Source organism: Corythoichthys intestinalis, chromosome 14 (assembly GCF_030265065.1).
Source record: "Corythoichthys intestinalis isolate RoL2023-P3 chromosome 14, ASM3026506v1, whole genome shotgun sequence".
Classification (NCBI taxonomy): domain Eukaryota; kingdom Metazoa; phylum Chordata; class Actinopteri; order Syngnathiformes; family Syngnathidae; genus Corythoichthys; species Corythoichthys intestinalis.
The window spans coordinates 30,807,209-30,835,077 of NC_080408.1; the positions used below are offsets into that span (position 1 = coordinate 30,807,209).

General features: G+C 40.7%; 1 protein-coding gene across 2 annotated transcripts in view; it reads right to left on the reverse strand.

The window, feature by feature from the left end:
* Positions 1 to 773: 773 nt before the first annotated feature.
* Positions 774 to 27,869, reverse strand: part of kirrel1b (kirre like nephrin family adhesion molecule 1b) — a 118,947-nt gene continuing 91,851 nt past the window's right edge. Inside the window, exons 9-15 of one of the 2 annotated variants that reach the window (XM_057857318.1) lie at positions 27,527 to 27,653; positions 25,104 to 25,204; positions 20,462 to 20,678; positions 16,448 to 16,555; positions 13,221 to 13,348; positions 12,170 to 12,280; positions 774 to 12,056 (exon numbers count right to left, since the gene is read on the reverse strand). In XM_057857318.1, coding sequence (XP_057713301.1) covers positions 11,463 to 12,056; positions 12,170 to 12,280; positions 13,221 to 13,348; positions 16,448 to 16,555; positions 20,462 to 20,678; positions 25,104 to 25,204; positions 27,527 to 27,653 — 1,386 coding nt within the window. In that variant the 3' untranslated portion in view covers positions 774 to 11,462. The remainder of the gene's footprint in view (positions 12,057 to 12,169; positions 12,281 to 13,220; positions 13,349 to 16,447; positions 16,556 to 20,461; positions 20,679 to 25,103; positions 25,205 to 27,526; positions 27,654 to 27,869) is intronic. The other variant, XM_057857320.1, reaches the window with a different exon arrangement.

The following is a 27,869-nucleotide window of genomic DNA, read 5'->3' on the forward strand; positions in this document are numbered from 1 at the left end:
TAGACCTCATTAGACCTCGTTAGACCTCTGACAGCCAGAAATCTTGCTTTTTTGTAGGTGACCAAATACGTATCTTCCACCCTAACTAGGTAATAAATTCTTTAAAAACCAAACAATGTTATTTTCTGTTTTTTTTCCTTTTTTTCCCCACAGTCTGTCTCTCATGGTTTTGGTTTACCTATGTTGACAGTTACAGGCCTCTCTAATCTTTTCAAGTAGGAGAACTTTTGGAGCACAATTGGTGGTTGCTAAATACTTATTTGCCCCACTGTACGTATTTCAAGTGGGTCTTAATGTTGTAATGTTCTGTGATTTACAACATTAAGTTCATTAAGTTCTGTGATGCTGAACTTTCAATTCGTGGTATTATAATAAGTGGCCATGTAGTCTACTATTATTGTTTTTCTTTTTGTTCATTAGTCTTCATGTCCATTTGATGCCCTTCAAAATGACAGTTGATCTCTGTGACGCTAAAGCTTGTAAGCCTCACTGTTGCGGGCATGTGCACGTTGTGAAATGATGTTATGATGACCTTTATTATTTGGATTTAGGGGCCCGGTGATAATCAGTGCCTCTGGCCCGGCGCTGATTGTACCACCAGTGACCTACCCCTCCCAACAGGAATAAGAAAAAAGCGGAAACAAATAGCCATTGCATGTCCACTCATGTGCTTTACTGTCTTTTTCCACAAGATGGAGACAGCTTCCTACCAAGACCCTCGAAACCCAGGAGGGGGGGGGGGGGGGGGGGGAGTGGGCTCATCAGCCTCCCACACATAAGACTGTGATACCATGTGCACGGAAGGATGGGAGGGGGACTTCAGTTTTTTATCAGAGGGTGTGCGAAGGACAAACGTCTTGAATTGCATGACATCATTTTGCACTAATATGATAATATATCTTCGGCGGTGCCAGCCATGAGAGGGGCCATAATCCGTCCGACGACCGCTTGAGATGTGAAGGGGGGAATAAATGGGCAAGTAGGGGAGGAAGAGGAGGAGAAGTGGAGCGCTGAAGGTTATTTCAGACATTACTCCTCAGACGGGAGGAGAAAGCAGAACATTGGCGACATCACGTTAAGTAAATATGGGACAGCAGAGCTCCTTTTCTTGACATTTTTCATCTCGGTGAAACAAGGTGAGACAAGGAAAGGAGTATTCCTAAGGTGAAAGGGAGAGGAATAAGTCAGGAAAAAAAGAGGGATAATGGAGAATTAGCAGAAGTTAGAGAAAGGAAAGGGAAATGAGGTTGCAGGAAAGACAAATGACGGAGGTACAGGAGGAAGTTAATTTGCTCCAGGACCTTGTTCATAGTGCTGCAACGATTAATCAATTAACTCGAGTAACTCGACAAGAAAAAAAATTCAAATTAAATTTTGCTGCTTCAGGTATTCATTTAATTAAAATGGCGTTGTAATGGTTTGTTATGAAAGTGTTGGCATCTACTTTTATTGATTTGGGTCTATACACTGCCTTCTAGTGGCAACAGTCAGTATGACATAACCCATTTCACATGGCTGAATCCATCTGCTCCCTGTTAAGACCAACATAAGCTCTTAAGTTTTTTTTTGAGCCAATGTTTTTTAATGCATTTGTAATTTAGTTTATAGGTATATTTAGCCAATTTTTGTGGGAATGTGTGTTCAAACCATTTGTTTAGAGCATTAAAAAAAAAAAAAACTAGCATTTTGTAGCATTCAAGCGAGCGGACTTTTGCTATGTAAGTTAGCCAATTGTTCTTTAGTTGTACTTAGATCCTCATTTATTTATTATCTATACCGTTTATAATACCTGAGCTGATCTTCAATCCTTTATGTTCCTTATCCGATTACTTTATTATTTGAACTAACTAGTTCATCGATTAATCGACTACTAAAATAATCGATAGCTGCAGCCCTACTTGTTCGTGAGCCGAAATTGTCGTATGTCAAGCAGGATTTTCCCATAAGAATACATTATATTTCCATTAAATCATTCCACAGCCCAAAAAAATTACACTAAATCCTTAATATACTATACTGCTGGTACTATTACAAATGGCAATTACACGTACTAGCAAAACAAATAAATTATTAATAAAAATCGCAATAATAATTTAATAATAATTATAATTCCTGTAATAATGTAATGAATCGGGTTCTAATGAGGGACGTTTTTTTGCTGTACTTGAACGCACTGCGCGGCCGACGTGGCAGAGAGAGGGAGCGGTGAGGTCGAGATTTTACTTTCACTTTCAATGTTTTCTTGAGAACACCGTCAACTGCGGCGGACAGTAAGCGTTTTGAGTTGGAAAAGTTCTGAAATAAATGATAAAAACCTGACAAAGCTGGCGATTTCTTTGGCGATGTTACCACAATAATAATTGTCACCTTAACTTGTAAAGACTGACGAACGATGGAGATGTATTGTTGGGCCAGTTCACGGATGCGCACCCCACGCTCATATTTTTCTATAATTTGCATCATCATTTCAATGGTAAGCGTCACCCTTTTCCTTGTTGCACCACCTCTACCAACTTTTTTGAAACCTCTGTTGATTTCTCTCACAAGAAAAACCGCCGTGCGTTCGTCTGCGGTGCTGTCATGTCGTATTTCGAGCACATCGTTGGATGTAGAAACAAATGGCGAGTCAAATTTTACGTCAGGTGTCGAAAAGATCATGTGTCGAAGCGATCGTATGTCGAGGTACCACTGTATTGTGAAAAAAAAATTCATCGTGGATAATCAACAGACATATGCCAATTTAAAACAAAATAAAATAAAAAATAAAAAAATTCAGCCCAGCGCAAATAGCCTGTTATCTTGAGTGTACAGAATAGACTAATTGGTTGCTATCAGAGTTCATTGAGAGTGGTTATGAAAACCTGCAAACTTCAAACGATTAAACCAGTAATCTCCAAACTAACTCCACTTAGAGCTGCAGTGGATGCAGGATTTTGTTTTGACAAAACAAGACAAAACCTTTGCACCAATCTGGTGTCTTACAAGTGTAATCATTTTATTGCAGTCAAGTGTTGCTTGTTTTAGCAGAAACCTCATTGGTTAAAGTGTCTGTGCTCGATCGGTATGAACAAAAACTAGGACCCACAGCAGGCCTTGAGGACCGGTATGAACACCCTGGGGTTAGACCAATACAAGCTACACACCTTGCCACAATGTCACTTGCAGCGACAAATCAAGTCAGAAATCTTTGCGTAATTATTGACTCAGACCTAAAATTTCACAGCCATCTAAAAGTTCGTCACCAAATCTGCCGATTACCACCTAAAAAAATATAGCCAAAATTAAGGGGATTTAGTCAAAACAAGACATGGCAAATTTTATCCATGGATTCATTTTTAGTAGAGTGGACTATTGCAATGGAATATTTACAGGCCTTAATAAAAATCAGTCAGGAAGCTGCAGCTAGTACAGAACGCTCCTGCCAGAATCCTTACAAATACAAGGAAAGTGGACCATACTTAACCAGTTATGGAATTGTTACCCTGGCTTCCAGTGAGTCGAGGGATAGACTATAAAATACTACTTCTTGTATACAAAACACTTAGTGGCTTTGGACAGAAATACATGCTTGATCTGTTTGACCCCTATGAAGCATCTCGTACTTTGATTTAATGTGAGTTTTACAAATAATTTTATCTCTGTTTGTGGATCTTCATGAGATGTAAAGCACAGTGAATTGCTGTGTTTAATTGTGCTATAGAAATAAATTTGCCTTGCCTTGCCCTATGAGATCGAAAGTACCAGTCACATGATTGCGCATGTGCACACATTCAAAACAAGACAGCGATGGCAGATGGAGAAGACCAGAGTTCAACTGCGGCCCGCTGCCCAGTGTTCAATGGCCCGCTGCAAATTATGAAAATATCATTGAATACGGCCATACAAGTCCAGCCTCCATTCTGTTGTACTATTCAGCTTTAAGCTAGTTAAGACTACTTAAAGCGCACCTTTATATTAGCTCAGGAGTGGAAACCAACATGTTTTATGTAAACTAAAATAATGGATTGTTCTGCGTTTGTCATTTTTTATCTGCTCAAATAAATCCTGGTCTTTTTGCATGCTTTTTTTTACTTATCCAAGCCAGTCGGTCTTTCGTGACAAGTAGCTTAAAAATTCCTACTCCCTCCTATCGTCTTCATGATCTGAAGCCAAGTAGGGAGCAGTTGACCCCTGGCATCATTTGTGAATCCTTTTCGGAAAATGTTTCAGATTATTTCTATATCATCTGTGAAAAAAATGAAACTCATGCAAACACCAAGCACGGCTACTTGCGCACCTTTGCCGCCACGTTACCTGCCATAAACACTGCACTGCACAGACAACTGACTTCAAATTCTTCAAATTTGTAACGACATGGGACTGGTCGATTGGCTACTGTCCTGCCAGAACCTGGACAACGCGCCTGCCTGGAAAACATTTTAACGTCTGGATATTGTGGAGGATAGCTGGGGTAGATGGCGGCCGCTGTGTCTCACCACACTCGAAGAGGAACGATATCGAGGATGTTCCTTTTGGTGCGCTGCTGGCAGCTTCTGATTGTGCCAGGTGGGACAGTGATTGCTGGGACGGTCCTTCTGAAGGACCTAGCGACGCCAGTCCCCCAGGCCATGAGTCCACAACCGAAATGGCGATGCAACCTACTACGAAGCTGCGCAACCTTGAGATGAATGTTCGTCGGGAGTCAGCAAATAACGAAAACTGCGACGAGGATTAAGTCAACAAAAGGAGTGTGGCGGACACGGCCTACCATCGGTCCTCAGCTATTCTCTATCTTCTGGATCGAATTAACTGAATAAACTAAGTACTAAATTATGAACTAGTCTACTGGATCTAATCAACATAACGAGCACATCGATCTGCTTCTCCCGTCAGCCCTTTTCTTTTCGGGTTGAATTAATTGTAAACACATATACATGCTGTATGTTTGTTTGGATTTGTCATGCCTGAAGGGGAAAAAAAATAAAAATAAATAAACCAAAATACAGAATTCCACCTTTAAACCTTTCCTTCATGAACTTTGCTGCCATTGACGACGAAAGACATTCCAAAGGATTTGATGTACGTATGCTGCTGTCAATGGCAGCAGATGAGTTAAAATGCAAAACACCTTAACTTGGAAAACAGGCAAAATTACATTACTTTGAAAAATTACCACCGAGCAAACAAATGAATATATGTTCAAAGGGTATTTTTTTTTCTTCTTGTTGTATGAAATTCTTTTATTTCTGAAATTGTGTGAAAAAATAATTTGAAACATGGGGAAAAACATTTTTAAAAAATGAAAGAAAAATTGCGATCATACCGTATTGGCCCGAATATAAGACGACCCCGATTATAAGACGACCCCCTCTTTTTCAAGACTCAAGTTTGAAAAAAGACTTTTTGAACACCAAATTAATTTTTATACAGAAACGACCACGGAAAGCTTTTCTCTGACTGTGAGCATTTTTTAGGCGATCTTTTTGAGCTCTACATCTCCGTACATTACACTCTGTGACACCATATTTCACAGCCGCTTTGCAGTTGTTTGAAGACACCGCCTCATTTATCACCATCAACTTGAAGTTTGCGTCATAACTTCTCCTCAGCTGCCGGTGTTCTGCCAAAATGTCCTACATCGGCGAAACGTCCTACATTAGTCGAATTTGACACCTAAATTACTACCGTGTGCTCTAAACTTGTTTTGTTTAGATGCATACAGGAATAACGTACTAAAGAAATGCCTGCAGAAAATACTTAAATGTAGTTATGTCAAATAAGGACGGTTTAAATACGCTACGTGACTAATGTGGTCAACTGCTTCAAAGCTAACACAAAAAAACACAATGGTTAAAAGTATGAGAGGGTAATACATGCAAAAAGTATCTTTGAGGCTGTGAAAAGGTTCTAAATAACTAAATAAAAACAAAAATAGTGAGTACTCGCCGCTTCCAACCGATGTGCGCATGCGTGTGAATGCATATGCAAGCGCCCTGAGCATTGTGTAGGACGTTTCGCCGCGTAGTAAGGAATGGCCAAACACCGGTTAACCTGGCCAATCTTCGACCCACTTTTCTCCAAATTGTCGCGAAGTTTCTCCATTTTCGGTTATCTCTTCTATTACCGGTATTTTCTTCTCTTTTCCTTCTTACCACTTTCTTCTTCGTGTCAGGGGTTCGCTTTGGCCGCCCGAGTCGCGTTCAGCATTCGATTCATTGATGACTGGCGCCATCAAGCGTTGTGAATGGGTATATGTCTAGGCCGCAGTTTTTTTTTTTTTTTTTTTTTTTTTTTTTTTTTTAGGCCGCAGTTATAAGACGACCTCCTCTTTTTCAATCTTATTTCAGTGCAAAAAACATCGTCTTATATTCGGGCCAATACGGTACGTCATGAAATATTACATGTGGACATCACACAATATCAAACTCAAAACTGGACCATCAAGGTTGTATTTGTACATGTTGATACGACATGAGCTCTTTCATTAGCACGCGTGATTGGTTGCTATTTTGATCAAAACAAGACGTTTTTTTTTTTTTTTTTGTCTTGCGCGGCTATGAGTGATTTTGTGCAACACGTCAGTCAATACAGTGGGGCAAATAAGTATTTAGTCAACCACTAATTGTGCAAGTTCTCCCACTTGAAAATATTAGAGAAAGAAAATCAACTGTGGGAGCAATTATTAGAAAAATTATTTCTAATAATTATTAGAAAATGGAAGACATACAAGACCACTGAAAATCTCCCTGGATCTGGGGCTCCATGCAAGATCTCGGCCCGTGGCGTCAAAATGATAACAAGAACGGTGAGCAAAAATCCCAGAACCACACGGGGTGACCTAGTGAATGACCTACAGAGAGCTGGGACCACAGTAACAAAGGCTACTATCAGTAACACAATGCGCCGCCAGGGACTCAAATCCTGCACTGCCAGACGTGTCCCCCTGCTGAAGAAAGTGCACGTCCAGGCCCGTCTGCGGTTCGCTAGAGAGCATTTGGATGATCCAGAAGAGGACTGGAAGAATGTGTTATAGTCAGATGAAACCAAAATAGAACTTTGTGGTAGAAACATAGGTTCTCGTGTTTGGAGGAGAAAGAATACTGAATTGCATCCGAAGAACACCATACCCACTGTGAAGCATGGGGGTGGAAACCTCATGCTTTGGCGCTGTTTTTCTGCAAACAGACCAGGACGACTGATCTGTGTAAAGAAAAGAATGAATGGGGCCATATATCGAGAGATTTTGAGTGAAAATCTCCTTCCATCAGCAAGGGCATTGAAGATGAGACGTGGCTGGGTCTTTCAGCATGACAATGATCCCAAACACACAGCCAGGGCAACAAAGGAGTGGCTTCATAAGAAGCATTTCAAGGTCCTGGAGTGGCCTAGCCAGTCTCCAGATCTCAACCCCATAGAAAATCTGTGGAGTTGAAAGTCCGTGTTGCCCAACGACAGCCCCAAAACATCACAGCTCTAGAGGAGATCTGCATGGAGGAATGGGCCGAAATACCAGCAATAGTGTGTGAAAAGCTTGCTAAGAGTTACAGAAAACGTTTGGCCTCCGTTATTGCCAACAAAGGGTACATAACAAAGTATTGAGATGAACTTTTGGTATTGACCAAATACTTATTTTCCACCATGATTTGCAAATAAATTCTTTAAAAATCAAACAATGTGATTTTCTGTTTTTTTTTTTTCCCACATTCTGTCTCTCATGGTTGAGGTTTACCCATGTTGACAATTACAGGCCTCTCTAATATTTTCAAGTGGGAGAACTTGCACAATTAGTGGTTGACTAAATACTCATTTGACCCACTGTACATTGCGCGCACACACACACAATGGACACTTTACTGGCAGCCCGTCTTTTGGTTGCAGTGGAGGGAATAACTTAGTGGCTTCAGTGTTGGCTTTGCAGGAGACTGTGTCCTGGTTGTAAAAAATAATAATCTGGGAAAATGTCTTGATTATCTCCAAGTACTGAATGTTGCTGGCCACTTAAGTGTTGACTGAACATGGAATGTTCTGATGAAAGCTCAGGAGATAATAGGAGGGAAAATCAGGTTAATTCCATCCTAATTCAAACTTGATAGCACAATTTGGATCTGTAACCCTACTGTGAAACCCTAACCTGGTCTTAAAACCCTGAATTAGCAGCTTAATTTTGCCATGAAAACCTAATTGGAATAAACTTGAAACTGTATTTTGGAAGCCTAACTGTGTTCATAACATCATCTTAAAGCCTTGATTTGGAACAACGCTGTTTGCAAACCTCAGAAGTTAGAACTAGCTGTTTAAATAAGTATCTCAAAGTTTGGATAACAAAATAGGGCTTCAAGTCATGGTTAGGAGTTACAAAATAGTGCTCCGGACTGGGGTGGGGCTTCAAGGGTGGATTAAGGTCCAAAATGAGGTTCCTAAACTCAGATGAGGTCTCAAGTTTAGTTTTCCAAATTGTGGCCTCAAGTCTGTTCGTGTTTTATACATACAAATATATGTCCATATTAGCCTTACAAGACTGTGTTCTGGCTTTAAATTAAAGATTCATTAGTAGATTCCAATTTTGTTGCTGAAACAATTCTGACACTGGTATGCGAACCATTCTTTTTAACAAAACAGCTTTTCTTAAAGATATTAGCTATATATGGGTTTTGATCGATATGATTATGCTTAACAAATCAATATATCGATCAGCTCAATTAACGTCTACAACCTTATTAATTAGGGTAGCAGGGCAGGGGTTGACAACTGAGCAATAGTTTTAAACACTAACTCATACCTGAAACCCTAATTTAAAACCATAAATGTAATTCGGAACATAGGCTTGGTTCATACTGCAGGTCTTAATGCACAAATCTAAATTTTTTGGGGTGTTTTTCCGACTCGATTGAGGCATTAACTTGACAGTGTGAACGTGACAAGTCGAATAGAAGTGGACCATTTCAAATCCGATCCGGGTCACTTTCGTATGTGGTTCAACTCCGATCCGGGCCACATTTGTCCAGAATGTCGCAGCGGTCAACTGTCAAGTCTCCCAAATCGGAATTCATGCAGCAATTACGTCAGCAAATAGCGAGAGTGGCAGGCAAGACAGCGCTGATGTAGCTGTTCATTAGCATTAGCGCCTAGCTTTTACGACGCAGGAGGCGGGCTTGATCACAGTCATAAAAAATACAATGAAGAAAAGGGTTAGCCTGATAATGCTCGGTTTCTTACTGTGTGCCAAATGAGCAATATTTCAGTATTGCATATTGCAGTATTGCGTATTGCATACATGGCTGAGTCGGGGCAAAGTGACGCACAAACAAGCGTAGTTATTTGTTTAGATGCTTCTGTGCATGCGGGTCAGTTTGCTCAACACGTGTCGGACTGCGAATTAGTGCGCATGCGTAATACTTGAACGGGCTCAATGGACAAAGGCAATTTGAATGGACACACCAAAAAAAACATATGATAAAAAAATTTGAATCTTGCATCAAGACCTGCAGTATGAACTTAGCCATAGTATAAACACAGATAAGTTCCAAATTCGGATTTGGAACCCTAACTGTGGCTTGAAACCATAAAATAGCTTGAATCCCAAACCCTTTAAACAGACACTGGATACTGGCTTCATTTAAAAGCCTAACATGAAATGATAGCTAACAAACAAAGAACAAAAATACATTTAAAACTCCAGGAAATGTAAAACTTTATGTGATCTGATTCTGTTCTGTGATTGGCCAGTCTGCATTTTGAAAGTATAATTTGACAAATGATCCATATACTATATAGTGTATGAATGGGACACCAGCTGTATACACAAAGTTGATCACTCAGAAATAGCCAAAATTAACAACCATAAAGTAAAAAAATAAATACAAGACATCAAAAAGCAAATCCCATTATTTTAGTTTTTGCTGCAGTGCGGAAGCATTTGTTTCATAAGTCGTTTCCGTCCCCCCCCCATATTCTTTGTTTACAGAACCAAAACAAGATCTGGAAGCATCTGCAGCTTGATATGTTAAGACTACGACGTCAAAAGAGAGCGGTCGCCTGTTGTCCAATCCATCAAGTGAATGCCATCATAAAAAGGCATTGCAGTCATTGGGGAATTGGTGGTCTGGGAGGCCTTGCTTTAACGAAATAAAAAAATAAAAACAAAAAAAATTAAATAAAACATTTGCCCCTTTTCACCTCCAAATTCAACAAAATCGTCCTGGCGAAAATGTTCTGTCGTAAAAATCCCAGTTCCCTTCACGCAAAATTCTGAACCTTTGGTCCGCAACTTTTTTTTCTTTTTTCTTTCTTAATAAAAATACAGTTAAATGTTTTTTATATATACACACACACACACACACAGATTCCTCACAGTTTCAGTATAAATATGAAAAAAACTATTCTACTGTGCAAGTGACATGAATCATATTTTAACACTTGAGGATTTAGGGTGCGGAGGTATTCTCTTTTTTTCGTACAAACTGCAAGTCATAAAATGGGCTAAAAAGCCAATGTCGAAATATGTGGTCAAAAATCAGCACGACGCTTTGCTACCTGCTGACCCTCCCGCCCGCCACCACCGTTTTCTGTGGTCGACAAGCTGCCATGTTGCTGCAGTGCATGGAAAGATATGTTTTGTTTTGATACAAAATTTCAGAATAAAAGCAATGAATTTAGCACACAAAACAAACCTTCTCAAAATCTCAAACTTTTGACGCTAACAATAGGTGGAAATAATTTTTAGTATCAACCATCGGTCCAGCAGACTTGTGTCTGGCCATCAGACCAGGTGCCCACATGCCTGCCTAGAAAACCCATGTGTGGCAAACCTGCATTCCTACCAGTGTCTCTGATACCCATAGCCGACAAGCTATCTCGGACACCCATGTCTGGCCGGTTGACTAAAATCAGACAGGATTTCTGTAGTCGAGATATACCCAAACTGACCGTTGTGGTTACTTAGACATTTACCTCTATGCGGGTCCCGTCATGACAGACCTGCTCACTGAATGTCAATAGGTGAAACTTATGACAGGAGGTACACTTGGGGACTTAGGCACCATCATAGTCCGTCATAGTCTGAATACGCCCCTAAATGGCTGATTCAATGCAAAATGGCCAACTTCCTGTTAAATTTTGGAGATGGGTGATTGTGACTATTTCGTTTGTCCACTGAAGATAGATTCGCCCACCAAATAGATCGACTGTGGAGGGGAGGACTAGTGCTTAGAACCATAGACTTTATGGACGCTTGGATAAAAAATGGCCAACCACCTGTCCAACTTGGGACAAGGTCTTTGAGACCTCTGTGGCTCGTCATGACAAACATAGCCATTGAATTTGATGTCAATTGGCAAACTGGTTTTGGGACACTACCACATGCATTTTTGGGAACATTTAAGGCCCCCGGAAAAAGAGCACTGCTCATCTTCGTCTTCTTCGCTGATTGTAGTTAGCGCTGACTAGCGTGCATATTGCTAACGACAACTTATGTTGTTTTGCCTTCACACGTGAGTCTGCATCCTCTGCGTGTGTCTTTGTGATTGGTCAGAAGGGGGCGACGAGTAGGAAAAGCGAGTGGCCGCGTCGTACTTCCCAAGACCCGCCTCAGGGCTCTGCTGCTCGGGTCCGCTCCCTGGTCCTGTAGGGTACATCTCGTAGGCCGGGCCCTCTTCCATTGGCGGTGCAAAGGCCACGCGGTAGCCGTGGTACTGCGAGGGGTATCCGTAGTTATCATAGGCTAGTTGGGTGCTGCCGTCGAGCAACCCGCAATCCCCCGGGTAATCTCCGGCTGGATTGGTTGCTGCCTGCTGGGCAGCCGCCGCCCGAGACAAGGTGCTGAACTGGGCGTAGGTGGAGTGGGACATACGAGAAGGGGGGCGAGGGTCATAGCAGCCGGCCCGGGAGCCTGGCACCCCACTGGGTGGGACGGCGCCACCGGGGGCCGTGGTCGGGGCGGCAATGAGAGCGCTGCCGCCGCCCGGCCCTCCACTGGGTTTCGGGGAGCGGAAGTCTCCTTGATAGTGGACGGTGCGGGATTGAGGGCGTGCCTCATCGTGAGTGGTCGCTCGCACGTTGTAGTAGCCGTTGGTTGGATCCTGGAAGCACAAACAAGTAGATGAACGGGAAAAATTCTCTTCAAACTCCAGGCGGAAACCCTAATTTGCCACTGTTCAATCGAATCGTTCGATCGAATCGCACGTTTGCTGACCTTGAGCTCATAGTCATCGCGCGAGTCGCCTTCGCTGCGCACATCCTGCTTGAGGTCCACGTCGTCTTTGAAGGGCTGAGTGGAGGGAGAGAGGGAGACAGAGGGCAGAAACTAAACCGTCAAACGACAAAACATACAGACGGACGATGGAAAGAAAGAAGAAGGGAGGGAGAGACGTCGGAAAGGAGGAAAAGAGGGAGGAGAACACAGTTGCAACTTTTATTCATTTAGCTCAGTAGGATAGTTGCTTGATTTAGTTGTTGTAAATGAAGTCAACAGTCTGACATAGTCATGTAACATGTTTTGTAATTTAATGAGAGATGAAAAATAATTTCTTAAAAAGTATTACATTATTTAGTTTTAGAAGTCTAAAACATTAATTTAGCTGATTAAATAGAAACTTGTGAACTTATTTTTGGTTAAAAATAGCAAAAAAAATATTGGTGGAAGAGATATTTTTTACATTTGTTATTTTAAAAACTTTTATTTATAATATTTGATTTAAAATATTTCAGTTGGTTAATTGAATTTAATGCAAAAATATTACTGAAGATAAACAACTGTACTTAACATTTTCTAGAATGTATTATAAAATAAATCAGAAAGACATTTATTCCAAATAAAATTTAAAAAGGAGAACCATTTTAGCAACAAATGAGTTTACACATTTAATGTTTATTCCTTTTTAATACGAATTGAACATGAATGAATGAATTTTATGAAAATCAGATTGAATTGTTAATGTACCAATAACGCAAACTCTTTGGCACACATTTGTTCATTTCAAAAATTCATTTATCCAATGGAATATTTCGATTGATTCATTGCAAATGATGAAATACAGTGATTTAATGGGTTAATGCATGCTAGTAAAATACAAAACAGATAATTTAAAAATTAAGGGAATTATTCAATGATTTAAACAAATATTTGATATTTCACACTAAACCTGATTCCCAGACCAACGTGTTGATTTGCTGCTCCCTGACGTAGCTGCTCCCTGCAAGTGACTGTTACAAGGTTTTTTTGGTCAACTTTCTCAAGTTCTCACCGAGTACATAGCCTTGACCATGCGTGTTGCCGTAGAGACGTTGGCTGCCTCTTCTTCTAGACTGTGTGTCTCCTTGTTGACCGTCTCTACTTTGATGTCGGCTTTACCCAGAGTCACTCCTCGACGACCTGCGAGAAGGTTTCAATTGTCACCAAGTAGAAGTTTGAAGGTTTTTATTTATTTATTTTTTTTAAAAAAATAAAAAAGTATCTGAACCTTTTGGAATTTCGCACATTTCTACATAAAATCACTCTCAAATGTGATCTGATCTTTGTCAAAATCACACAGTTAAAAAAACTGTCTGCTTTAACTAAAACCACCCAAACATTTATAGGTTTCGTATTTTAATTAGGATAGTATGCAAACAATGACAGAAGCGGGAAAAATAAGTATGTGAACATAACATTTAACATTTTGTGGGCCCCCTTTGGCAGCTATAACTTCAACAAGATGCTTCCTGCATCTGCAGATCAGTCTGGCACATTGATCAGGACTAATGTTGGCCCATTCCGCTCTACAAAACTGCTGTAGTTCAGTCAGATTCCTGGGATGTCTGGCATAAATCGCCGTCTTTAGGTCATGCCACAGTATCTCAATGGGATTCAAGTCTGGACTTTGACTTGGCCACTCCAGAATGTGTATTTTGTTCTTCTGAAACCATTCTCAAGTTGATTTACTTCTGTGTTGTGGAATAGTCTTGTTGCAGCATCCATCCTCTTTTTAGCTTCAACTGTCTGACTGCCAGCCTCAGGTTTTCCTGCAAAACATCCTGATAAACTTCAGAATTCATTCTTCCATTAATGATTGCAAGTTGTCCAGGCCCTGAGGTAGCAAAACAGCCCGAAATCATGATGCTCCTCTACCATGCTTTACGGTGGGGATGAGGTGTTGATGTTGGTGAGCTGTTCTAGTTTTCCTCCACACGTGACATTGTGTGTTACTCCCAAACAATTAAACTTTGGTTTCATCAGTCAACAAAATATTTCCCCTTCCCCTTCTTTCCCTTGTCAACAGGCCCACCACATGATGTTAACCGAAAATACATCTAGCTGACGATAGCACCAACATATTCATAGTTAGTGAAGGCATTCAACGTATTTCTGGTTTTTGTTTGTGTTTCTTTTGTGTTTCTCTTCTTTTCTTCTGTTCCACTAAAACCCCTTCCTGTTCGCTGCTTTGTCATAATAAACAAGGTATGTGGAATGATCACAATGGGAGTATGTCTTACTCTCAATGTGAAACATTAAAACTGTTCAGACCATCCGGACACTTACACTTCCATTCTCCGTGTCAAACAGCAAAGTATGTGGAGACAAAAAAAAAAAAAAAAAGTTCACAAAATATTTTGCCAAAACCTCTGTGGAGTGTCCAAGTGCCTTTTTGCGAACATTAAACGAGCAACAATGTTTTTTTAGACCGCAGTGGCTTCCTCCGTGGAGTCCTCCCATGAACACCATTCTTGGCCATAGTATTACATACACAGCAATTGATGTGTGCACAGAGATATTGGACTGTGCCAGTGATTTCTGTAAGTAGTAGACACTAGTAGTAGTGTCTTTAGTAGACACTCTAGGGTTCTTTTTTACCACTCTGAGTATTCTGCGCTGAACTCTTGGCGTCGTCTTTGGTGAACGGACACTCCTTTGGAGAGAAGCTACAGTGCCAAGCTCTCTCCATTTGTAGACAACTTCTCTGACTGTTGATTGATGAACATCCAGACCTTTAGAGATGTTTTTTCTTTCCCAGCTTTGTACAAATCAACAATCTTTGATCGCAGGTCTTCAGACGGCTCTTTTGACCGAGCCATGATGCACATCAGACAACGCTTTCCATCAAGACACTTCTTACCAGGTGTGTGCTTTACGCCAATCATCAGTGATTGGGCACACACCCGACTTTAATTCCCTGGTAAAAATTGGATTTAATTGCTCTTTAAGTCTTCTTAGTCAGCGGGTTCACTTACTTATTTTTCCCCCTTCTGTCATTGTTTGCATGTTATCCTCATTAAAATATGAAAACCGATAAATGTTTGGTTTTAGTTAAAGCAGACACTGCTTTTACATCTGTGTGATTATGACAAAGATCAGATCATATTTGATGGTAATTTTATGCAGAAATGTAAGAAATTCCAAAAGGTTCAGATACTTTTTCATACCACTGTAGATTGAGTATATGTCAAGGAAATTCTATCATCTCATTCCTATTGACAGCAGTATACGTCCATTCTGTTTAATTAAAAGAGCTTGCATTGATGATTCACGGTGTAGATAAACATTTCCATTTATTCACACAAATACATATCTGTTCATTTCATAAGGTTGTACATGGTATTTTTGAAGCTGTACTGTATATTTTATCTACAGTACAAGGACTTCAGCTTTTTTTGTTTTGTCTAGCTATGGGTGGCACTACACAGCGATATAACGGGTATGAGCGCCGAGATTCGGGGCACTTCTCCGGGGGTCACCTCGTGATGTTTTGGGAGATGTGTCCTGATCGATCAGCTTTAAATTTTTTATTAAATGCATTTTTATTAATGCTTCGTTTTTGTTCCTGAATTGTGTGTCGTCATCTCCTGTTCATTGAGAATTAGACAACCTGTAAAAAGGAAAAAAAATCGACTTTCTTTTCCTTCAACGGCCAGTGCTGTCAGTTGAAACAGATTAGACATCTATGGCTGTCAATAGTAGACAATGAGTTAAAATAGAAAATCCGTAACAATGACAACTGAATAAGAATTTCATCTTCTCATATTTTTTAATCATACTGTATCCCATGTTTTTATGGTTCAAATCTTTCTATGATGCAAGTCCCACATTTATAGATTCATTTTGAAAATGTGCATCCATTAATTATTTTATTTTTTTCTATCCCACACTAATGTTTTCCCCCACTTTAATTAATTGTGCAGCTTTTCAGTTCAGCGTCAGCTCTTGAGCATTTGCTGGCAATATTTTTCCTCAACACAAACAGCATTCTCGAGTTGGATGTAGATGAATGTTTTGAAGACAGCGAAAATTCATACATTTCAAGCCTCACCTGGTCTTCAGCTGCTTTCTCAAGTTGACATTATCAAAGATTATTCCAAGAATAATAAGAAGACGGTGTGTAGGCGTTTGGAGGCTGTTTGCCACGTTTGTATGAATATTCACGAGGCTCATTTGAATAAAGCGCTAAAGTAGACGACATATGTCGCAGAAGCTGTGTGACAGATACGAGAAACTCACTGCTTTTGCGTTGGCGGTACAGGAAGAAGGCTAGAGCCAGCAGCAGCATGAGCAGTAGAATGGATGAGCCCACCGTACCCCCGGCAATGATGCCCACCGGGACGATGTCTGAAAGGCACAACAAAAGCAACTAAATAATGACAACCGTATTTGACAAAAAGAGAAATCCAACAGATAACATAGCCTACAAAGAATCATTCCATTTAAAGCAATACGTTGTTACTTTTACGTTTAAGTCGATTTTAGCGACGCCGGTGGACAAAAGCGGTAGTGTTTTGCCTCAAGGAAGACTGCATTTCCCATGAGGACCATCGTTGTGTTCCCCTTGAGGACCAGCGCACGCCCGCATAGTGTCCTAAAATCATGATGGTCGCCTGGTGATAGTTGAAACGACATTTCTGTTTCCAGTGGCTGTGTGAAGGATGAAAAGCAATAAGGCAATGAATCTAGTTGTGGCTAAACAATAGCATATGACAGCAACCATGTGGCTTAGTGTAGCTAACGCCCACATCTCATCCGAACTCATCAGCTCTGAGGAGTTCAGTTAGCGGGCGTCATGCCAGTGAGTGAAAGCCAGGCAAATGTTTATTCTGTATGTCCTGGTAACCTTCTTTTTTTTCCCTCCTCAGACAAAACTTCTTTGTCTCTTTTGTTGCTCTGCCATCTTTTTGGAATTCGCGCGGATGCATTCGCATCAACTTCCATATTTATAATGAATAGGGAAAGGGGAAGTGACATATGCCGTAAAGCTGTCAGCACATTTGTAGTTTTTTTGTGTGGGAGGGTCCTGCCAACCTCCTCAAGCGATTCAGACCAGGGCTGCAGCTATCGAATATTTTAGTAGTCGATTAATCGATGGACTAGTTAGTTCGAATAATCGAGTAATCAGATAAGTAACATGAAAAATTAAAATACCCGAGCTGAGCCTGAAATGGAATAAAAAAAAAAAAATTAAATTAAATGAAGATCTATGTGCACCAAAAGAACAATTGGCTAACTTACACAGAAAAAGTCCGCTAGCTTAAATGCTATAAAATACGAAAGTTTTTTTTTTTTTTTTTTTTTACAATGCTCTTAACAAATGGTTCAGACATATATTACCACAAAAAACGGCTAAATACACCTATAAACTAAATCATGAATGCATTAAAAACATTAGCTCAAACAAAAACTTAGCTTACGTTGGTCTTAACAGGGAGCAGTTGGATTCAGCCATGTGAAAAGAGGCAGGCCAGAGAACAGTGTATCTACCCTAATCAATAAAACTAAATGCAAACAATTTCAAAATAAACCATTACAACGCCACTTTAATTAAACGAATACTCGAAGCAAGAAAATTTTATTCGAATATTTCTAATCGAATACTCGAGTTAGTCGAGTAATCGTTGCAGCACTAATTCAGACCCCCTCAAGATATAAAAGAGGTGTCATTCAACTAGTTGTCAGTCGACATATTATTACAAATGTTGTGAAAATATTTTATAAAGGTTGAAAAGTTACCTGGTGTTGCTTTAATACGTTTTTTTTTTTTTTTTTTTTTGCTGAAGGGGGATACCACAACATCAAATTAATTGATTTTACAAAAAAAGAGGAAAGAAACCAACAGGTTTTGGACTTTGGAGGATCAGCAGAGAAACACGTTGCCCTAAGGCAGGGACCCCCAGTCTCGTCCTCGAGAGCCCCTATCTAGCTTGTTTTAAATGTCTCTGTCCTTCAACACACCTGAATCAAATCATCAGGATCGTTATCAGGCTCCTGCAGAGCTTGCTGATGAGATGAATATTTGATTCAGGTGTGTTTAAGGAGAGAGACATGGAAAACAAGCTGAATAGCGGCTCTAGAGCAGTGATCCCCAACCACTGGGCCGCGGACCAGTACTGGTCCATGGCACATTTGCAACCGGGCTGCAGAGAAATAATAAATCATTTGTTAACGATAGTGCTGGGAGTAACGCCGTTATAAATAACGCCGTTACGTAACGGCGTTATTTTTTCAGTAACGGGGTAATCTAACTAATTACTTTTTCCACCGTTACAACGCCGTTACCGTTAGTGACGGTCAAAAGTGGTGCATTACTTACTCTGAATAAATTGAAGAAACTACCAGCCGTGTCGAGTCGACTCTCTGCTCTGTTGATTTGTCATCCAAGACTTGGGGTGTGTTCAGGTTTGAGAATCGCGCACGTACTTCTGACTCCAAGCTGTTTGTCCCTGCTCATTCAATTAGACAATGCTTTCCAAAGTTTGGTAACGTTTCTGTGTTTGCTACACCTGATGCTAGCCTCGTATCCATCTCCCACTGTCAGCCAGCAATAATTCTGCTTCCATCTTGAGGACGGCAGACGCTTTGAAGGTGACGTGAATTGTCGGGAAACTAGCCTACCTGAATGCAGCCCCTCGAGAGATGCGATGGAAGTGATTGTGATTGGCTGAGGGTTAGAGCCATGTGTCGTTGTAAGCCAACCAGAGCCGGTGATTTCACAAGCAAACCGGAACAGCGCGTGTGGCAAACACACACGCAAAACAGATGCACAGTGTCGGGATGGCAGAGCAGTCAGAAGAAAAAAAGTCCTTTAATCGGTGGAGATATAGAAACTAGTTCAAATTTGTCGAAATTAAAGGAAAGAACCTGCATATAATGTGTAATTTATGTCCCGGGGCAAAGCTTTTGTCGACATCTGTGGTAAGCAATTCAAATCTGCTGAAGCACCTAACAAGTTAACTACCTGTCTGTTCTTCTCTATTCCACTGACTCGAATACTGCTCAGAAAATTTCAAATTCTTTGACATACAACAAGTTCTTTTTAAAGTAACGGAAATAGTTACTTTCCCTGGTAACTAGTTACTTTTACTATAGAGTAATTCAGTTACTAACTCAGTTACTTTTTGGAAGAAGTAGTGAGTAATGTAACTAATTCCTTTTTTAAAGTAACGTGCCCAACACTGGTTAACGATCGCAATCTGGCCTGTGCCTATGGCCTTGATACAGTACATCAATATCCCTGTCTACTCTATAGAGTAGACTAATCAGAGTAAAGCTTTGTGTAGTTCGTCATCTAGTGGTTGACCGCAATTACTGGTGTGTTTGCTCAGTGTAAACAGTAACTTTAGCCGCTGTTGACTGTGCGTCTCGGGTGTCTTTGGACAGCTTTTTTTATGGGAAAAAGGCCACCTGCTAAGCCAGAAGATGAGCCGACAACCAAGTCCATTCTGCATAATATGTGGCTAAAAGCTAGAAAACGAGGCAACAAAAGCGAATGCACTGAACGCATCATACCTCATGGCAAACTGTATCGCTAAAGCCAAGAAACCTCATTATGCTTGCGACCACGGATATTTGCCGTCCAGTTTTAGGAGACGCCGCTGTTAAAAAAGGTTCATTCAGCGTATGGTGAGTCACATTTTCCCTGCACTTAATATTCATTTTTAGCTCCGTCATATTATTTTGTATTTACTGTCATTTTCTGCCACATATTACTGTTCCGTGGTGCAAAAAAGGTTGGGGACCACTGCTCTAGAGGACCAGACTTGGGGACTCCTGCCCTAAGGTGAAACTTTGAGTCAACTCAAAACTCAGCTGAAAAGTAGAAACCCGAAAGCTTGTTCGCAATACAGTACTAAAATAAATAGAATTTAACTTGAAAAATAAAATGAATCAACCCCAAAAATGTCACTTTAAAAGCAGAAGGGAATTTTGACACTGTGATTGTCTTCAGTGGGAGGTTTTTAACTAAAAAGATGATCTCCATGCTAGTTTTTCATATACTTAGCCAAATAAATAATTTGATAAAGCTTACTTTCAGTGGCCCCTAACTGTTGTCCCTAACTGTCGACCAATCACATGCATTCCCCTAAACCCAGCAGTAACTGTAAAGGTTAGGTTTAGGGGAATGCATGTGATTGGTCGACAGTTAGGGGCCACTAAAAGTAAGCTTTACCAGTTAACTTTACTATAAATTCTTAAACTTATGTCAGAAAGAGGCTATGGAATTGCCTTTTCGTTGGGTTTTCATACCTGTCTCCTCTAGAGTAATGATCATGGTCCGGGGCCCAAAAGAGTTCCAGGCTGTGCAGTTGTAGGGAGAGTGAAAGTCAGACTCCATGACGTTGTTGATGGTGAGCGTAGAGAGGACGGCGCCACCCTGCGACGGTGGCTTGCTCTGCTCTACTGTGTAGCGCTCCATCAGTGTGCCTTTCTCCTTCTCCCACACATTCTCTTTCCATGCCCACACCTGCAGTATAACACACCCACATCATTAGGAGTTAATGTGCCTTGTGACCTCACAATTAGGAATGCGGGGGAAGAAAAGCCAGATACATATTGACATGCCATTATAATTGAATACAACAAACTGATATAATTTCAGATTGAAATGCAAAAAGATTGTCGTACTGTACTGAACTTAATCAAATCATATAGCAATTGAAGCAAACCATATCATACTGTATTTACCAACATTTGGAGGAAATAGTTTAGTATGGCCACGACCCTGGAATAAAATGTAATGTAACTGAAGTGAATTGTGTAGTATCTGATTGTAATTACCGAACCGTATATCACACTTATAGTAAATTAAAATGTAAGTAGTCTAATACTCAAAAGTGAATCATATTACATTATAACTTAAAGGGGACAGGCAGCAGCTAGTATAAATGACCTTCATGTGAAAGACAGTTACTGAAAGCATTTAAGTAAGCAAAAAGTGCATTTTGTAGACCTCTGATAATAATAGAAAATCATGTTTAATCATGAGCAAGGCGGGCAATCCGGTATACATGCATTTGATTGGGTAAAATAGCACCTGCTTTAATAAAATGTCTGTCTCCATGCAGGCAGCCTGGAAATACTGGCTTTAACTTACGTTTTTTTCTCCATACTACCCATCAGAAAAAGGAAATTGTGTGTTTTTCTATTTGTTAAACAAAGATTCTTACCGTTGGGGTGTACATGATAGGGATGTACAGTGATCACTCAATTATCGCTGTTAATGGGGACCAGAACCGACCGTGTAAAGTGAAAAACCGTAAAGTGGTTACCCCCCCATTTTTAACATAATTTTTTTTGCGTATATGTAATATCAATAAGCGTACAGTATCTAAAATAATCTGTTATCATTACAACATGAAAGAATGCTTTGAAACATGTACCGTATTTTTCGGACTATAAGTTGCAGTTTTTTTTCATAGTTTGGCTGGGGGTGCGACTTATACTCAGGAGCGACTTATGTGTGAAATTATTAACACATTATGATATCATTTCACATGTTATTTTGGTGTTTTGGAGTGAGACTGATGGTTTGGTAAACTTGTTAGCATGTTCTTTATGCTATTGTTATCTGAATAACTTAATAGCTATGGCCACGTTCGCGTTCTGCCTTTGGCAATGTGTGTACAATTATATTATTGTCTTTTATATTGAAATGCATGCTTTTAGTTTGTGGCGCTTTCACGTCCACGTGGGGGTGCACTTGCACTTGTTTACGTGAAGAAGAGCGCTCACACACCAAAAGAAGACCAACAGCTACGTAGCTGAGTAAGTGGGCGAGTTAGCGAGAGAGAAACACGGCTGCGAACCTACGTTCATTGTTTATGCTTGTAAAATATCTCTACAGAGGCAACACCTGTGTGTATCATCTTTTCTGTTGTTGTTGTGTGTTTTCCACCTGCGATCGGACACTTAGAGCCAGTTGTGTGGTTGTTTGAACGATGCGCTAATGCTAGCGAAAGCATGCTAACAGTTTGTGTCATGTCATTGCTGTAAAAGCACCTAATTATCATTTATTTACGTCGATGCAAACCTGTTTGGTATCGAGGACGAAATTGATTCAGCAAATTATACGGGCGTCCAGCATCGTCATTTGGGAGTGTAGTCCACTGAATAGCCAGGACCGAGCCGTAACGTCCTGGTGAGGAAAGTATGTTCGCATTTCGTTGTTCATGCACTGTACACTGTACACTTATTCAGCATGTTGTTCTCTATTGTATTTTTATATTAAATTGCCTTTCAAGATGACATGTCTGTTCTATGTGTTGGATTTTATCATGTAAATTTCCCCCCAAAATGCGACTTACACTCCGGTGCGACTGTATGGTTTTTTTCTCTTCGTTGGGCATTTTATGGCTGGTGCGACTTATACTCAGGTGCGACTTGTAGTCCAAAAAATATGGTAAATAAAATATTAATATTCTATATAACATACATAAACTTTAGCAGGGTCCTCAGGGTTCATGGCAGTTTGCCCAACCAGTCTACATCTGGCTTGTGGACTCGGAGGAGGCATTCGACCGTGTCCCCCAGGGAGTCCTGTGGGGGGTGCTCTGGGAGTATGGGGTATTGCAATCCCTTATACGGGGGTTCCTGTCCCTGTATGACCGGTGTCAGAGTTTGGTCCACGTAGTCCGTAGTAAGTCTGATCCGTTTCCAGTGAGGGTTTGGGTCTGTCACCGGTTCCGTTCATAACTTTTATGGACAGGATATCAAGGCACAGCCGAGGCGTTGCGGCGGTCCGGTTTGATGGCCTCAGTATTGCATCTCTGGTTTTTGAGGGACGATGTAGTTATGTTGGCCTAATCAACGTGTGACCTTCAACTCTCACTGGAAAGGTTCGCTGGCGAGTGTGAAACGGTCGGGATAAGAATCAGCACCTTCAAACCTGAGACCATGGTTCGCAGTCAGGAAAAGGTTGAATACCCTCTCCGGGTCAGGAATTAAGTCCTTTCCCAGTGGAGGAGTTTAAGTATCTGGGGGTCTTGTTCACGATTGAGGGAGAAATGGAACGGGAGATCGAGAGGTGCAACGGTGCGGCGTCTGTAGTGATGCGGACTGTGCATCGTTCCAGTACGGTGCAGCTAAGTCGAAAGGTGAAGCTCTCTCTTTACCACTCGATATACTTTCCTACCCTACAATCACATATGGTCATGAGCTGTGGGTCATGACTGATAGAACAAGATCAACAAGCAACCGAAATGAGTTTCCTCCGTATGGTGTCCGGGCTCTCTCTTAGAGATAAGGTGATAAACCTGGTCATCCAGGAGGGAATCGGATTAGAGCCACTGCTCCTCCGCATCGAGACGAGCCAGATGAGGTGGCTCGGGCATCTGATTAGGATGCCTCCTGGACGCCTCCCTGATGAGATGTTCCGGGCACGTCCCACTGCGAAAAGGCCGCGGGGACGACCCAGGACACACTGAAAAGACTGTCTTCCGGCTGGGCTGGGGATGCTTTGAAATCCTCCAAGAAGAGGTGGATGAGGTGGATGGAGAGAGGGATGTCTGGGCTTCTCCGCTGAAGCTGCTGCCCCCATGACAGGACATAAAATGTATGAATAATATAAATACATACTGTACATTCCTCACTCACTGTCATATGATACATGTGTGAGGGTGTGTGTGTCTCGTGTCTCTTCTATCTCTCTAGCCTCTCTGCCGGAAACGCACGTGACAAAAGAGTTCCCCCCCCGGAACACAAAATCCCCCACATAAGTTCCATAGGTGAATTCTGTTGCGAGGTTGTGGTCACTACAACGTACATTAAGTGTGGATAAATATGCTTTTAGAACTCTTTTATTCTTATAACAAGATACGTATCTCATATCTGCGATAAACTGAGGGCACGAGAGCTGAGCAGCAGATTAGCGAGGGATCTATGTATTCTGTCCCGATGCTTATGCAATTTGTTTCATTTGGATAACAATTGGTGAAAATGGTATCATATAAAGCATAGTATGGTGTCGCATCAAAATTGGAATGAGTCATATTGCAGATACACTGGATTTGAAACTGGAGTAAATTGCATTGCATCATTGTCAATGTGACTCCTGTCATTTCTGTGGTGGAAAAAGACTTCCTTGGTACTTTTTTCTTAACAATGAATGACATCATTCACTCAAAGGACTTGGACATTGATTGGTGGCAAAACAGTAGACAAGTTAAGGACAACAATGGTCAAAACAATCCTTAAATCTGTTGTAACCCGCATTACAGAGATTGCAACAACTGAAATATAACTGAAATGTGATTAGTTACGCCCTAACGGTAGCAATAGTCCTTTCCACCACATAAATTCCAACAGATTTACCCTCTTTATGGAGAATAATGCGCACACAGACGGATTTATTTAGGAATATCTAGTGGTGCACACACATTCGCACATTCCATTTTTTATAAGTCCCTGTGTCTGTGCATTAAGCCGCAACTATAATGTCGTATCACATTATACGCTTGCAGCTCCCTGGCCATGCGGCGGGGTTTCTGAAGCCTCCTAAAAGCTCTGATTTCTGTCATGTCGGCGCAGCAAAAATTGGATAATTGCCGCTGAGAGCTGCAGCTGAAACGTCGTTTTTTGGGGGGGTGGCGGGATAAGAATATTCTCACGCTTGCAAGCTTTGAAATTCTCCTTCACTTTGTGCTAGAGTGTAGTTCCATCAAGTGTTCTTTGAAGGGGAAAAAATAGGGTTAACACATTTCATCAAAGAATAAAACTCACACTGCATTCAGGAGGTGGCAAACACAACACTCAACGCACAATAATCCGAGCTGGCGTGAAAACAAGCAGTTGACTGTGTCTTTTCTTTTTAATGCCGGTTATTTGCGCCAATTATATTTCGTACGATCAAAAAGGCGAAACTGAGAGACCGACTCCATGCGAGTAGACTTACAATTTTATCGGGGGGCGGGGTGCTGGCGATGTAGCACTTGATCTCGCCTCGCTCTCCCCGGACGGCGTACTGGACTGGATCGCTGGAGATTATGGGCGGCCCTGGTCAGGACAAGTCCAAAAATAAATGGACAGCAAATATGTCAAAAAATTATCTATAGTAAAAGGAAAACATGTAATTTGATTGGTAGCAAGTATATTGGCGCTGGAACTTAGAGGTGACGCCATATAGAGTTTCTAGATAAAAATGTATTTTTTTGCTTTGATTTGCAACCAAAAATTCGACATACAATCTCTATATGGAAGCACCTAGCTAAATTCAACTCCCTTGACAATAAACAGCAGTTAATGGCGGATAAATAATTCTTCAAAAGAGTCCATACGCTTGCTTCTATTTGTCTGCTGCAATTCCAAGTTCAAGTCTACTGTCAAACTACCGTAATTTTCGGACTATAAGCCGCTACTTTGTTCCTTCATTTTGAATCCTGCGGCTTATCGTCCAGTGCGGCTTATTTGTTGATTTGTTTGGGTTAATAGGTAACACTTTATTTCACAGTGGCGTCATAAGACTTTCATAAGACCGTCATAAATATGACATGACCCTATCATGCGCATTACTCAATGCTTATGACATCTGTCATTAAGTGTCCGTGGCACATTTTGTCAGTAACTCCATTTATGTCCAACTTAGATCTTTTACATCCATCCATTCAAAAGTGAGATAATTTGCAGGATAACACTAAATGACATCTGTTATAAGCATTCATTACTGTTCATGACAGAGTTGTGTCAAAATTATGATTATCTAATGACAGTCTTATGGTGCCTCTGTCAAATAATAGAGTGTTACCAAATACCATAACTAGCAATTAATGAAACAACTGGAACATTAACTGAAGAAATAATTAGCACAGAACATTGAATTTGGATTGTTATTTACATCTGTAGCGCTGCAATGCATGCTAGGAGGCATGTTGGACAACAACAGTGTTGACAGCAGGTTGCAGCAGAGGTTCACTGTCTCCTCCAAGGGAACAGTAATGGCCAAATGAAGTTTCTTGAAACAACAAAGCTTTGCAGCCAATTGGTTCAAAGCTTCATAGTGGTTCATTTGGTCTTATGACAGTCGTATGATGCCGCTGTCAAGTAAAGTGTTACCAGCTAATATATTTCGGTGTAAATATCCCATAATACAATGAGGACAACTGTGCCATAGTGCAGTGCGGCTTATCTATTAACAAATGCCGTTTTCGGGCCAAATTTGGTGCGTGGCGGCTTCTAATCAGGTGCGCTTTATAGTGCGAAAATTATGGGTAGTCATAAAACACATTGTGCATTTAAAACGTCCACATAATTGTGCCTTTACATAAATGTCTGGGATTCAGCAACACATGCACTGAAAAATACCGTATTGGCCCGAATATAAGACGGTGTTTTTTGCATTGAAATAAGACTAAAAAAGAGGGGGTCGTCTTATATTTGCGGTCCAGATATTATACCCATTCACGACGCTAGATGGCGCCAGATATCATTGAAGCGATGTTCTGTCATGACAGATCTCAGCTACTCTTTTTAGTTTAACCAGTTTGCATTATTTTATTGCAATGTTTTTCCTTATTCAGATTTGTTTCAAGACTACAGTTACAGTAAGACTTCACTTTGATGGTTAATGCAGGTATTGCAATTTTGTTGTTTTATCACAATAGATTGGTTTATTTACATTCCAAAAACCAGACGCCATTCATTTATGAATGTGATTGCACTTTAGTTTACATATTTAAATGTTCAAATATTAAGATTTGAATGAGGCAAAATAACATGCGATTTCTCACAGATATATTGCTATAATCATTTGTTTCGGATGTACTGTAATTATTTTCTGTATAAAAATGAATTTGGTGTTCAAAAAGTCTTTTTTCAAACTCGAGTCTTGAAAAAGAGGGGGTCGTCTTATAATCAGGGCCTCTTATATTCGGGCCAATACAGTATAACATTACTAACACAGGCATATAATTGTTATCTTTAAGGAAAAACAGCTAATATCACTGTAGTGTACTGACTACCAGTGTTGTGACCATCTTATTCATTTATATCAGTGAGTAAATATTATAATGCCCCTGGTGGTGTACACTCAAGGTGGCACCACCAACTGAACTCATTACTGTAAGTACATTTAAAAATGAATTGGGAATTTGCTTTTGTTAGATTTTATTTAGGGTCTAGAACAGATTAATGGCACGGAAACATGATTTTTGATTGAAGTGTTTCGAGTAATAAGTGTGTTCACGCAACTAATTAAACTGCTAAGTCACTGTAAGTAAGCAATAAGGTAGGTTGGTCGCAAGTCAGACTGGCTGATGGGTAATAGTTCGCTATAAAGATGGAAAAAGTAGGCATACAGTAAAGAAGGAGACGGCAACTCACCGTTGACCGTGAGCGTCACTTCAGTTTCACCCACACCGATGCGAGGCACTATGGCCTTGCACACATACTGGCCAGCGTCCGCTTGGCTCACCGACTTCAAGTACAGCTGGTTGTTGTTACTAAGCACCTGCACACACAGACAGACACACACGCTTAGACAGACAAGCGTAAACTAGAGTAAACAGCAGAGTCTGCTTGGGAGGCAAAGAGCTGAGCCAGACAGGGTGAGCGAGAGCAGCATATTTAATTCATAAAACATGTTGATTTACTTAGCAGGCTCCATTAGCTTTTTCTCCTGAAGCTTTCTCTTAAACTGTTGGGCATGAATTAAAGATTTAAGACA